General features: G+C 27.7%; 1 protein-coding gene across 1 annotated transcript; it reads right to left on the bottom strand.

The window, feature by feature from the left end:
* Positions 1 to 10701: 10701 nt before the first annotated feature.
* On the bottom strand, positions 10702 to 11107 carry LOC102588267 (uncharacterized). Its single transcript, XM_015311812.1, has one exon. The coding sequence runs from the start codon at positions 11075 to 11077 to the stop codon at positions 10898 to 10900; it is 180 nt and encodes a 59-aa protein (XP_015167298.1). The 5' UTR covers positions 11078 to 11107; the 3' UTR covers positions 10702 to 10897.
* Positions 11108 to 15104: the final 3997 nt, after the last annotated feature.

A 15104-nucleotide genomic window follows, 5' to 3' on the forward strand; every position in this document is an offset into this window, starting at 1 on the left:
TAGTAAAATTTGGGGGGGGGGGGTGTCTTAAATAATTTTTGTAGTAATTTATGATAAACCTAATATTTACAGCAATTCTAGGTAGTTGAATAAACTCTTTCATTATTGTACAATATAATATGATATAATCAAAGCAATATATTAATGTGGTATCTTTGAATTATTACAAGACCTCATAATTAATGAGGTTTTGACCCTAAGGCAGAACATGGATGTCACATTTAAATGTGTAGAAAAAAACACTACCAAAATAAAATAACAGGAATTAGCTATAAAATTTATCGTTAATTAGATTCATGGACCCAATTTAATTTGATAGGATCCCTTCATTAACATTTATTTCCATCAAAAATGTTTTTTTAAAAAAAAATTTGACCTCTGAATTTGGATTATCCTACTTTCACACAATTCATTAGTCGTCAAATAGCCCATAGCTACTAGGATTTTCAAATAATTCATTGCTAATTTTTCGTGAAATAGGATCAACGATAGGTTTTTATAGTTTAGAAATAAAAATTGTCCGTTTTGACCTCCAGATTTTTGAGTAATATCCTACTTTCACGCGATTCATTTTCTGCCAAATAGCCCATAGCTATTAGGATTTTCAACTAATTCATATGATATATGATCATCAATAGATTTTTATTATTTAGAAGCAGAAGTTATCCATCGCTAATTTCTATTATTATTTTGAGTGAAAAAAACACAAAAAGAACATAGAGCAAGCAAGTCCACATGAATATGCTAAGGGATTATTATACATCTTAGCCCTTTCCCTGTTCATATATTGATCTATTTTTCTGACTACCTCTCATGGGATTTTCTCTTACTTTCATTATATATAATGGTGTCAAATCTAATCAAGAAACTTTATCATTTTTTCCTGTGGAAAATAAAGAAATTAATGTTGTACTATATGTAGCTATAGATAGCACCAACCATGTTACACTTGGTCTAGACATGATGTGATGCAGTAATGGAAGTATAGTACATTACATACACCAAAGTGTCCCTTCATAGTTTATATTTAATCTATATATATAGTATAATTTTTTATAAAGTATGTTCGATGACTGACCACCTTTAGGCGTATGTAAATATGAATGACTGTACATGTTGTTAGATATGAATCTAAGATTAGGTTATGGATTCAAGTCTTAGAATTATAGTTAACCCATTAGGAGGCCTTCATCCGAGAAGGGGTGGGGGGGGGGGAGGAGGTGGTCGAATGGTGAAAAGCGACAAACTACAAACTTGTTGAAGATAGGTTTTCTATGTAGGTTCAAATCATGTCTCTCTCACCTATGCTCTTCAATGATATTATCTTTCGATTGTACGAATTCCTTTTAGTTGTCTAAATCATATCTGTAAGATAGTGTATGTAACATTTCGCTAAAGAGTTCACTGTCTGGACGAACGAGTATAAGTATAATTTCCTATTTTTGTCTTGAATGACTATTTTAAAGTCAATTGTGATAGAGCTGCAAATACTTATTCCTATCAAAACAAAAAGTTGCAAGCGGAATTTGAAAAGAACTCAACACTTTTTGGCTCGAATTATGCATTTTTGTGCAAAAATGTTAAAATTTAAATATGCATATCTAATAAAATCACATTTTTTCTGCATTCACTGACTCTGGATCCTGAAAGTCGTCTTTTGGTAGTGCATATAATCTTCGACTATGAATAAAAGGTCAATATAATGGTCCATCATAAAGTTCTTTAGGTTACTTAAAGTCGTATTTCAAGTGGATTATTTTCTATCGATGCTAATAAATTGATTATCAACCATTATAGTTGCAACAATTCGATGGGAAGGGCAATCCTAGACATTACATCGCCCATTTATATGAAACTTGCAACAATGCTCATAAACATGGTCATTTTCTTGTCAAGCAGTTTGTGCACTCATTGAAATTAAGTAAATACATGCCTTTACAATTTCATACGAAGTGTAATCTCACAAGTAGGTTCTGAGAAGGTGATGTGTATGTAACTTTTCCCCTACTTTGTAAAGACAGAGAGATTATTCATGGTAAACCCTCGACTTAAGTAAAACATCAAAAAATAAGTATGTAAAGCAAATACAACAACAAAGAAGTCATGTTGAAAAATAATGAAGAAGAGAACAATAGCAACAACAAATAATTAACACAATAACTAAAGCAAAGGAAACAACATATAATACTAAAATTAAAAAGTATATAGTAAGAGAGTAATACCAATATTGAAAAGGAAACTAAATTATACTCGACTGTCTACTAACTTTCTACCCTAATCCTTAACCTACATATCTCTCAATCTAGAGACATATAAGCTATGACATGTCTAATCACCTCTGCAAAGTCTACAATACTTATTCTTCAACGCTCTAATTAGGAAAAACATGCCTTTGATTGGTAATTTTGCAACACATGTTGATCACAATTAATTAGTTATATATTGGCTTGCAAGCACATGAATGTAAGAACCTATATAAAGGTATTACAGTTACAAAAACATCAAATCAAATGAAGATAGATATATAGGGTTTATGTGCTAGCTAGAAAAAGAAAGAGGGAGACACAGCTTGGGCCTTGACATATACATTCATCATGTCTAAAGGGTGCACCTTCTACCCTACCACACTCTCCCTTCTGCCACTTTGCCTCTTATCATACGTGTTAAATAACCCAATCAACTTCCATCTACATGCACCTAAATTCAAGTTAAACTATACTATATAATACTAATAATTACTCCCTCCGTTCCATTTTATGTGAAGAAGTTTGACTCGGCACGGAATTTAAGAAAGAAAGGAAGACTTTTAAAATTTGTGGTCCAGAATGAATGATAGAAATTTGTGTGGCTGTAAATCATTTCATTAAGAGTTAAATTGTTACTTAATATAGAAATGTGTCATTCTTTTTTAGACTGACTAAAAAGGAAAGTAAGTCACATAAATTGGGACAGAGGGAGTATTATTTTTCAATACTATCAGTGTATACTATATACTCAACAACAATAATAACAATAACATATCCAGTAATCCCACAAATGAAATTTGAAAAAGAAACACTATCTTGAGATCGATGATAAAAATGTTGTTTCAAATGTATACACTCAAATGCAATTGACATCTACATATACGTTAATTATTATAGAACATATCATTTGTATCGATGATTACTGGTTTATGCTTTTTAGACCAAAGAAATTGTATTGAACCAATTCAACATTGAATTGTTGGTGAAGAATATTACGACATCATATATACTATCATTATATATACTCAAATGCAATATATATCAATTATTTGGTACGTCCACATACGTTGATTATTATAGAGCATATCATTTGTATCGATCAATATTGGTTTACGCTTTTTTTAGACCAAAAATATTGTATTGAAGTGCAATTCGACCTCGGATCATAAATATGTCGATGATTTCAACTCGTTAACACATAAAGTCCAATAAGCATATCTTGCGTTGGTACGGAAGTGGGATTCCCAATAGCCGGAGACAAAAGATTCATATGAGAAAACATAAGTAAACGGGCCTCTACTTGAGCCTCCAAGGTTAAAGGTACATGAACAACCATTTGATCTCCATCAAAATCGGCATTGAATCCCTTGCAAACTAATGGATGTAAACAAATAGCGCGCCCCTCCACTAAAACAGCTTGGAATGCCTAATCTATGCAGCGTAGGTGCTCTATTCAGCAATACAGGATATCCCTGCATAACTTCTTTAAGGATTTCTCATACAATATTACGAAACTATATATCCCAATAAATAAAACAAACTTTACAAGTTTAGAAAAATGTATGAGACATATATATAATTAATAAAAGGATACAAAAAATTGTGTCATGTTTACTCATCAATTAATAGCATAATATGTCTCAAACGTGAAATATACTTTTTATGTACAATCAAATAATTATTCTGAAAATAATTAGCAAAAAATAAAATAAAATGAAAATAGAATAAAAATGGAATGGATCACCATGCATGTTAATTTTCTTTTTCTCTGACTGATAATGAAGAGGCCTTCGTGCGTAGAGTCAGAGAAAGTGCAATAATTTCTACAACCAAAGATCAAGAAATTCCAGATTTATATGGGACATCCACCTGACAAAAATGTTATGGTAAAAAAAAAATAGTATGTGGCAAAATTGAAAAAAATAAATTCATGGATATAATTGAAGAGTTTTAAGTTTTATTGTACAAATAGTGTGAAAAATATTTACACGATTAAGTTTATTTAAATATGTTCTTTAGTTTAATCTTAGTTGATAGTTATGGTTTTTTTTTTTTTTTGGGTGTGTTCACAAGTAGATAAATAGACATACATTTCCTACGTAATATAGGTCCTTCAGGCCCAAATAACACTAGGCAATTCTGACGTGACAAACTCGACTAATAAGATATTTATAGGAAACTCACTCATCACTTCTATGAGATACTCCCTTCGTTTCAATTTATGTGACACTTTTCGAATTACGAAATTTAAATAAGTCAATCTTTGATCATAAATTTTTCATACATTTTTTAAATATTTTGAACTATCAATTATTGTGACTTATAGTAATTTTTACGTAGTTTGTAAATATATAAATTTCATTTCTAAAAATTTGAAGATTTCATGCGTAAATTATTGGTCAAATTTAAACAGTTTGATTCTCAAAAAATGAAAAGTGTCACATAAATTGAGACATAAAAAGTATCATTTATTACATTTACTTTGTCATTTTTACTATAAACTCAACTGAAGATATTATCAAGTAAATTCAATCACTAAGGGATCGTTTGGTGTGAAGGATAATACCAAATAGTCCTGAGATTAAATTATAGTACCACTTAATTTGTTGTTAGGTTGGCAAGTCCGGGATAACTTATCCCGAGATTAATAATTAGTACCGAGATAAGTTATCCCTCCCCTTGGGTGGTATAGTAATCCCGGGATAACTTATCCCAGGATAAAATAAGTAAATGACAAAAATGTCTCTTTCAACCCTTTTGTTACATCACTTTTTATATTCATGAAGGGAATTTTTGTAACAAATAAATTGTTTTTAAAATTTATTATTTTGAATACAACAAATCAAACACTCAATAAAAAATAATTTCATCATAACTTATCACATTATAACTAATCTCATCATAATTTATTTCATCATAACTTGAATTCAAATCAAACGATCCCTAACTTGTTTAATAAGATATTACCTATTGTACCAACTCCGTTACCGCAGAGTAATTTGATAGTAGTAGTGTATAATATTTGAAGTGAGAAAGTAAAAAAGGTACAAGTACGTTTTTCTTACTTTGTGTGCATACGTGCATTTCCACGTAGAAAGTCATTAACATAAAAAGCATAGCAAATCAAACAAAAGTGAATTTCAAACTTGTCAGAGATTTTCACGTGCAAAAGTATTTTTTAAATTTTACCATATGATGTTAATTCTACATTTTACCAATTCTTATTTGGACTTTGACCTTCCAACAACTACTACCAGTATTAGTCGTGCAATTGTTTTTTTCTACTTTTGTATTGGATTTCTGATTAATTTAAATTTGTGTTGGAAAATGCTACTACGATGGTGGATGATTAGTTAAAATTGTAAAAAAAATAAAAAAAATAAAAAATTATTTAATAATTTTGATTTAATATGAAATTGAAATAAAAGCATAAGTCATAATTTACCTTCTAAATTTATCATGATAGTTTATTTAGATATTTAAATTAAATTTTATTTTAATTGAACATCTCAACTTTTAATAAAGTGTTTCAATTACATATCTTCAACTCATATTTTGAACTTTTCTTTTGTATGTGTTTTCAAGTTGATTACATAAATTAAAATACAGGAACGGCTCAATGTACTTGGAGGCCTAAAGAAATTTTTTAATTAAAGGCCTAAAATCTTTTAGCTAGCAATTATTATATAAATTGTTAACATTATTCTATAAGTAATAAGTTGACAAAACTGCTTATAAGCTTCTTCTTCTTTTTGTTTAAAAATACATAAAATAAGTCAATCTAAACAAGCTTGTAATTCACTTTATCCAAAACATGATTTTTACTATTGATTCATATTTTTGATAGAGTTGTAACTTACATATAGTATAAAAGGGGTCTAGAAAATTACAATGCAAGAGTTAGTGAAGAGAATGCAAGAAGACAAAACAACATTCTTCTTGATTTCTTCTATTTGATTGAGGTTAAGGAGAATAAAATAATATATATATATTTTTTAAGAAAAATGCATTTATCTTAGATAATTAATTTTTTCTATAAAAAAATTAACACATAATTTTTTGTGGTAAAAATTAGAGGCCCCCTAAAATTGGGGGACTAAGGCATATGCCTAATTTTTTTATAAGCATTGAGTCGGCACTATTAAAATATGATACATTTTTTTATTATACACATTTGTCTCAATAAGCCGTAAAATGACAGACGTTTTCTAGTTTGAAATTAATGTGTATAATTAAGGAAATATATATCATATTTCATGTGGTTAACTTACTACCTAATAAACCAATGAAAACACACATAACTTCTTTTCTTTTTTGAAATTTGAACCGAAAATATTTAATTAGACCACTTTAATAAAAATTGAGGTATTAAATGAAAATTCAATTTAGTCCAGATATTATTAAAAAATATTCTAAAAAATTTAAGAAACTTATTATATATCAAGCTTAAAATAAAAGAGAAAATAAGATACTTTTGAACTCCGAAAAATGGACATAAAAAGGAGAGAGGGGCCGCACGGGTGGAACAAGACTTTGTTGGGCTCTGTCTTTTCTTTCTGCTTCATACTGCTCATGACTGTCCCTCCCACCCACCGGCCTCCTCTCCCGAAACAACGAAATAATACGATAACTGAAATATTATAAATAATTAATGACAATGCATATTCAAAAAAATAAAATTTTATAATGGTTATCGAATTCGATTGATATTAGACTTCTAGCTCTAGCCCTACTATTAACTGTAAAAAATGCCAACACGAGTTGTGGTGCACTGATGTGAGTGTTTCACCCTTTGCTGAAGGTTTCAGGTTCGAGCCCTGGATATGAAAAAAATCCTGTTGGAAGCGCAAAAAAAAAACTGTAAAAAGTAGTCTCGCGTATGATATTTGCACAATAACTAAATGTAATTTAATTAAGTTAATTAAAAATATACTAAATGTAATATATATTAATAGAAAAATAGAAGTAGTTATTTTATATTTATTGATTTAACTTATATAAACAAGTTTTGCCCTCACAATCAACTAGTCTGTCTATCCTCCATAGTTATACTTCGTTTTAGTTATTTCGGTTATCATATTACTTATTATTGGTATAATATAATATTATTTATTTGTCTTACTTTATTTGACTTTTTTTTTTTTAATCCATCTCTATTTAATAACAATTTGATTCTAAATTGTCCATTTTATTATTAATGAAATGATTTATAGTCATACAAATATTTATGATTTATTTTAGACCACAAGTTTGGAAAGTCTTTCTTTTTTAAACTCCATGACATGACAAACTAACACATATAAATTAGGACGAAGTTATGCTTTGCACTCATCCAAACCGTTATATTTTTTTTTTAGTCGAGAATCTTTCAGAACACTCTTTTATCTTCAACAAAGTAGGATATAATGTTTGTGTACGTATCTTCTTTATTTAATCGATAAAATTATACTAAATATGTTATTATCGGTATTATCTACTCTCCATAAGCACGTTCCTCTAAGGATTCTTGCTGTCGGTTTAATTACTCCCATATCTCTAGCTTTTCACATCTTCTATTCTCATATTCATACTATATACCAAAAAAAGAAATTTTAAAAAAATGTTTTCATGTAGCACTTCCATGATTTTAGCATAATTTTATTATTTAAATATTTTTTTGAAATAAATTAAAATAAAAGTATAACAAAGATCGAGGAAGTGGTATATACATTGGAATACTGGTTTGTTCAAAAAACAACAAATAAATAAATAAGTGAAATCTCATAGTGGAGAATAGTTAGTACTAGGAATCACCTTAAACGATATTAACAATATTATTGTTAATAGCAATAAAAACTAATTAACAATGCAACTCTCCACTATGTTACTTTTAAATGTATTATTTTTTATTAGGGAAAAAGGTTTGAAATATATCCGAATTTTGGCCGAAATTGTTGTAACAATACCGATCCTTGGAAAAGACCTTTTACCCCCTGGACTATTTAATAGTGTATTTTAAAGGTATATATGTGCCCACGTGGACACGTTACTATTTATAATGATGAAATATTTATGATGTCCACATGAGCACATATATACCTTTAAAATACACTATTAAATAGTCCAGGGGGTAAAAGGTCTTTTCCAAGGATCGGTATTGTTACAACAATTTCGGCCAAAATTCGGATATATCCATAAAGTTTGATAACGTAACAACAATTTCTGCCAAAATTGGAGTATTTTCAGACCCTTTTATTACAATTTTAATTAATATATAAACAATTTCATATTCTTTATTTGTTGAAAAAATTTGCTTCTTTACTATTCAATTTTGACTTCCAGAAATTGGACCACTACTTATATATATATATATACACACACATATATATAATCTACTATATATAGGTACTCCCTCTATGACATTTATGTATAGGCAGTATATATTTAATTGATAATGGATTTTAACAAATGTAAAAAACAAGATTTTTAATATATGTCAAAAAATAATCTTAAAAAATCAAATTTATAATCTAAAAACTATAATATTTATAAAGCTCTAAAACATGTGATAAGTAGTATAAAATAAAAAGGTTTAAAAAGTTTCAAATATATAAAAATGTATTCTGTTAGATTTTTTTTTACAGATATTGCTATATAAAATGAACGAAAGAATATTGATTTAATACTTGTACAATTTACCTTAAAAAAAATATTAGATATTTTTTTCAACGGCTCGATACGTTATGAACATGATTACTTAATAGATGTGTTGATAAGAGATATATCCAATGAAAATTAATTGAAGTACACATAAATTGATCTGATCAATATCGTAATAATTTTATTTTTATTTTTGTGGTAGGGATGAGAAGTTGTCTTTCAATAGATATGGAGAAAAAAAGGGTAAAGACGAAAGATGCTTAGCTTTCCAATTGATTTAACGCCAAATAATGCCAATTATTTCCACATCATACTCGTGTGAGTTTGTAAATTCGAGACTGTAAAAGAGAATATTGTGAACATAAAATAAACTTTTATATTCCCTAAAAGGGAATATTGTTGGTCGCCAAAATAAGTATCGCTTTAACAAAATAAAATTATTCTCGAATTAGCAAGTAAAATGTTATCTCAAAATAATTGTTTTTTTTAGAAATTCAAGATAAGAAATAATAGTTATTTCGGAATATATCTTTGTATTATAGAATTATATCTTTTTAAAAGTGTTTAATTTTCAAGAAACATCTACTATAAATAAGGGTAACTTAGTGAAATGTACCTTTTTTCTAAAATAAGTGTGAAATGAGCTAAAACGACATTTATTTTCGGATGGATGGAGTAAGGATCAAAGTTGCACATATTCTTTCATGGAGAATTTTAAAAATTAAATAAACCTCTATATTTCATTTTAAAAAGATTTTGGCCCTCATAGATAATAATTATAATAGTAATTGAAAGGACTTGAGGCATTATTGATTTGCTTTTTATTGTTTACAAAAAAAAAAAAAGCAAAATATTGTGGGACAGACAATCTAAAGCAAATAGTTTAAATGATTTTTGGGCTGTCTAGTTTTATGTTAACAATGATTCAAGATTGATTAGAATGTCTGAATTACAAAAACATTTTAAGTTGGTGTTTGGGAAACAAATAATTATAAAGTTACAAAAATAGATTATTATTTTTTTAAAAGTGTTTAATTTTCAAGAAACATCTACTATAAATAAGGATAACTTAGTGAAATGTACCTTTTTTTCTAAAAATAAGTGTGAAATGAGCTAAAACGATATTTATTTTCGGATGGATGGAGTAAGGATCAAAGTTGCACATATTCTTTCATGGAGAATTTTAAAAATTAAATAAACCTCTATATTTCATTTTAAAAAGATTTTGGCCCTCATAGATAATAATTATAATAGTAATTGGAAGGACTTGAGGCATTATTGATTTGCTTTTTATTGTTACAAAAAAAAGAAGCAAAATATTGTGGGACAGACAATCATCATAATAATTGTTTTACACAAGATAATATTTTGTTTTATAGAATCCTCTTATTAACCCAATGGTTAAGTAATTAAGTACCTTATACCCTTCATAGTTTCTATGGCAAAAGACAAAAAAAAAAATTAAAAAAAAATAGTGAAACACCAAAACTAATCCTCACTAGAGTCATAAAAATCCATTTACATATATTAAGAAAAAAAAAGTGATGACGAAGAAGAATGATTTATCAAATGTTCAAGGAAATGTGAAGCAACAATGATTAGAAATGACAGTTCAGTGCACGAAGCATTATGCATTCTTGTATCATTCGAAGAAAAGTCGTATAGGAATATGAAATAAACAATTAATACATACACTAACACAATCATTAGTTATTGATTCCAATACTCAAAGTTTTAACATATAGATCATACTAAGACGATTTTACTATGAAGCAATAATGATGAACCAAATCAAGAATCCAAGATTGAAGAGTACTAAAGTAAAAACCAAGAAGGCTTCAATATCAATATAATCAAGCAAATTAGAAATACAATTTTTTTTTTTTAAAAAGAATGAGCTATAAGTTCCAACTTTTTTGAGGATAAATAATATATATCAACATACTCTTAAATAATGATATCTCTAAGTACACCTTCTATACAAATCTTCAAATCTTCATATCTTCAAACATTCATTCTTTCCTCTCATGCCAACACACAAGCATAGCAATGCATCTTCTTACAATATAAAACTTAGCCCTTTGCTTCTTTGCTATATGACTACACTTTTTTCCAAATGATTTTGTTGAGTTTTGTGATGAATTATTAATGTTGGAGTTGTGCTCTTCATCACTTTCTCTAATTGGTTCCATATGAATATATGAAACAAAAACAAAAAGAAGGAAAGCTATTTATACTACTACTTCTGAAATTTGCAGCTTGTGGCAGTGGATATATATATAAATATAATATAAGTATTTACTTTATTTTATACTACTATAGATTTGAGACTTTGAGTTACCCTTGTTTTAGTCTTTTACTATTTTCATCTAGTACTAGTACATTTGGTTGATCTACAATGTGTACAAATTTACCTATTGCAATATTATGCTAGATAAAAATGGTTCTTTTGATTTTACTATTATATATTCTCTTGGTCCCATACTCCCATTTGATATGTGACTGTGTTTTACTGTTTACGAAAAAATAATTGGCTTTTGAAACTTTTGCAGTAAAATTGGAATTTAGGGTTAAATTGTTTTTACGATTAATAACATTTTTGATCCCTCGATTTTGGTAAATTATGATTTGTTCATTGTAATTATATTTGTCTAATTAAGCATATTTAATCTCTTTGCTTATGAAAAATCATAAATTTTTAAAAATATTAATTGTTCTGTCGTTTAATTACTCATATGCTTATATTAAAGCTTTGTATTGTTTCTTTAAATGCGAGAATAATTTACCTTGAACATAGTCAAAATATAATATATTTCCTACATAAAAGAACCAAAGCACACATTTTAACTTATTGAAGGTTAATTAATTATGTTCCTTTTTTAATTTTTTTGGGTCAAATATTACCAAAATTAAAATAAGAATTTATTGATAATTGACACTACTAAATAGGGCCTTTTTGGCGAATACAATCAATTTTAAAGGACTATCGATTAAATGAAACACCCTATCTTTTAGTAGTACGAGGGACTAAAAGTGCTATTATTCCTTATTCCGAATTATAAAAACTTGTTCTATTTTTTTAAAACTAAAAATAAAAGTATATCATATAATATATAATATTATTTTTAAATTTTGATGGTATCTTTTTCTTGGTGAAGTTTCTTGAAGTCTAAATTTATACCTTTTCACACATGATGAGTTAATATGAAAGGGTTAATCTTTGATAAATATAGGACTATGATATTAAGTCAGGGATAATTGGTACCATTGGTTTGATAAACAGACAACATCCGTAAACAGTACTACAAGTACCCCATTTTGACTGAATTAATATTCTGACCGTTTCAATTTGTTCATCTTATTTATTTTTTAAGCTATTTAAAAAAAAATTATGGCTCTATAAATAAATGTTATTCGTTCTTACATAGTAACATTCATAATGTAATTCTATGGGCTTTGAAAGTTTTGTCTAGGGAGGAATTGGTGGGACACAAGTGATACGTTATCATTTGTATGAACCTCTTTGTAATTCGAGTGAATTGGGTGAAGTTATTTCTTTCTATATTTTGTACTCTCATATTTATATAGTGGATTGTTCATCTCCTTTGTGGATATAAGTCGGTTAACCAAACCACGTTAAATCTTTGTGTCTTATGGTATATTTCTCGTTTGGCCTCTTACTCGTGGTCTTTCGAGGTTTGCTTTGTTAACTTTCGTATGATCGACCTAATTATTTCGGTCCTAACAAGTTCTAACTTACTACATGACATGTTTAAGATCATAAGATTAAAAAACATATTTTACGTATCTTTAGTTTTAAGATCACAAGATTCAGAAGTCTTCTTTATTTTTTCAAACTTCGTTTTGGATAATTATGAGCTTAATTAGTTAGATGGTTGGTTAGTCGTCTTAACTTTCACTTTATTTGTAAGAGTTTAATTCTCCATATTGTAATTTTCTATTTATGTCAAATTAAAATCAGACAAATAAATTAAAGAGCGTATTAATTATGGTTTTGGCCTTATTATTGCTGTGAAAATTGATGCCAAAGCTGCAACTTGCAAAGCTTTTTGTTCACTGCTTCTACTTTTTGGTCATGGTCTTTTAACTGTTACTCTACTATAAATGTGTGTTGCAAAATTTTTCCACGTTATTTCCTTTTAAAAATATGTTTAAATTACATTTGGAAAAGACAACTGGCGGTCGTTGGGCATGGTATGATATGGTACGGTATTTAAAAATTTTGATATCATAACTTCGGTAGGTATCTAAAGTACTATATCATTACCATACCAAATTAGCTCGATATGATTTGATATATTTAATTTTAGTTTTGATATTTTACAATATGATATTCAATAACTATAATTTATTTGACTTCAATTTACATATATTTATAACTCTCCATACGATTCATTTAGCCAAAAAAAAAAAAAAAAAAACTGTTGAAGTAGGGGAATTAGAGGCAAGTTCACGTGTACAATCTGTAAGACCATATTAAATATCTACCCTTTTTTGTTGACCAAATTAAATACCTTTCAAACTTCACAGTGCACGTGCTTATATTATTAAAGGAAAAAAAAAGAAAAAAAAACAGCTCTTAATTAAATATATGTCCGTTTATTTTTACTTATCTATAATAAATTTTATATATTTCTTAAGAAATAATACATAAAATATGTATTTTATCATAATGTCCATATTGATTGGTGTATTATAAGTAGTTAATATTAAGTGTAAATAAACAAAAAAATTATCTTTATCTTGATATGCTGAAGTGAACAAGTAAAACCTTTTAGTATATAGTTAAAACTTAATAAGAATTGAATAAGTTGAAGTATAACTTTCATTTAAACTCATTTAAGCTCAAGAAACTTTGATCCATTCACATTCAATTCATCTTATCTGTTTATATTCAATCTAACTTGCCTATTTAACACCTCTGATAAGCATTAAAATACGAATATCAAATTTCGAACCGAAACAAAAGAACTTTGAGTTACCAAAGCACTTTAGTACGTACAACTTAAGTTCAAAGTAGTCCAACTTACATTACTATGCAAAAAAAATAAAAAATGATAAAGATTTGGAAAGATTTGTCAACACAAAACTAGTTTCAAGAACACTATTGTGTACTGTGCCGTGGGGGTGCGTGGGTGGGGGGATATGAAAAATAAAAGGTAAAATCTAATAAAGGATGCATTTGGTATGAAGACAAATATTTTTAACACAATAAATCTTATTTATTTTTTTAGTTTTGATAGATAAGCAAAATAATATTATTCTAAAAATATTTGTATATAATTGAGACAAATAGTACTATGGGAGGTCACTACAATAAAAGAAAAATTTAGTCGTAATAGATTTTACTTAATATTTATGTAAAGATATGTAGCAGCAAATAAGTTAACATCATTGCATATGGGGCCACTAAAGCCTTTAGTGGAACTTAAATAGAGTGTTAGTTAATATTACCCTATATATTATTACCGTTAAATATAATACAACAACAATCATATTATAAATGCAAAATTCATTATTTATTGTAATGCGTGAGTATGGGTAGATAGGGGTGTGGAATGGTGGAAATGGGGGCTACGGGGTGGGGTGAAGATAAGGTGTGTTGGAACACTAGTGAAATTTATTTTTTCTATTTTCATTAGAAAAATTATTTTCCTCAATTTTAAGAAATTTGTTTTCCTCGAGAAAATATTTGACCAATCAAATATGGAAAAATTGAAAAATATTTTTGAAACCAAGCACACCCAAAGAGCTGCATTTTATTCGCCTCTCAGCCGATAGGAATTAGGACTATGTTCTTTCATCTTTAATTAGAGGTCTCAAATTTAAACACTAAATATAGAATATTTTTGTCTTTGTAAAGGAACATTTTACCCCTCCAATATGATTTTTTTTTTATAAGAATCCAAATTTTATTGCATCTCAACACTAATATCGAGCACTAGATGAGAACTCGAAAAAAAAACTTGGTCAATCACAAGTTTTATAAAATATTACTTTAATCTAAAATTGGTTTCAAACTGCTATTTCATGATACAGAAACTATATAATTATACAAATATTTCTACCATATTCGTTGATTCTCCTTTTAGTTTGAAATAATTGTATTTTACTTACTATTTAATAATTTCATACAAGATTTCAAGTCAAATACATGTGAATCACAGTAGATACAATTTATATACATGTATCTAGTGC

The sequence above is a fragment of the Solanum tuberosum genome, unplaced genomic scaffold (assembly GCF_000226075.1).
Source record: "Solanum tuberosum cultivar DM 1-3 516 R44 unplaced genomic scaffold, SolTub_3.0 scf00177, whole genome shotgun sequence".
Lineage (NCBI taxonomy): Eukaryota > Viridiplantae > Streptophyta > Magnoliopsida > Solanales > Solanaceae > Solanum > Solanum tuberosum.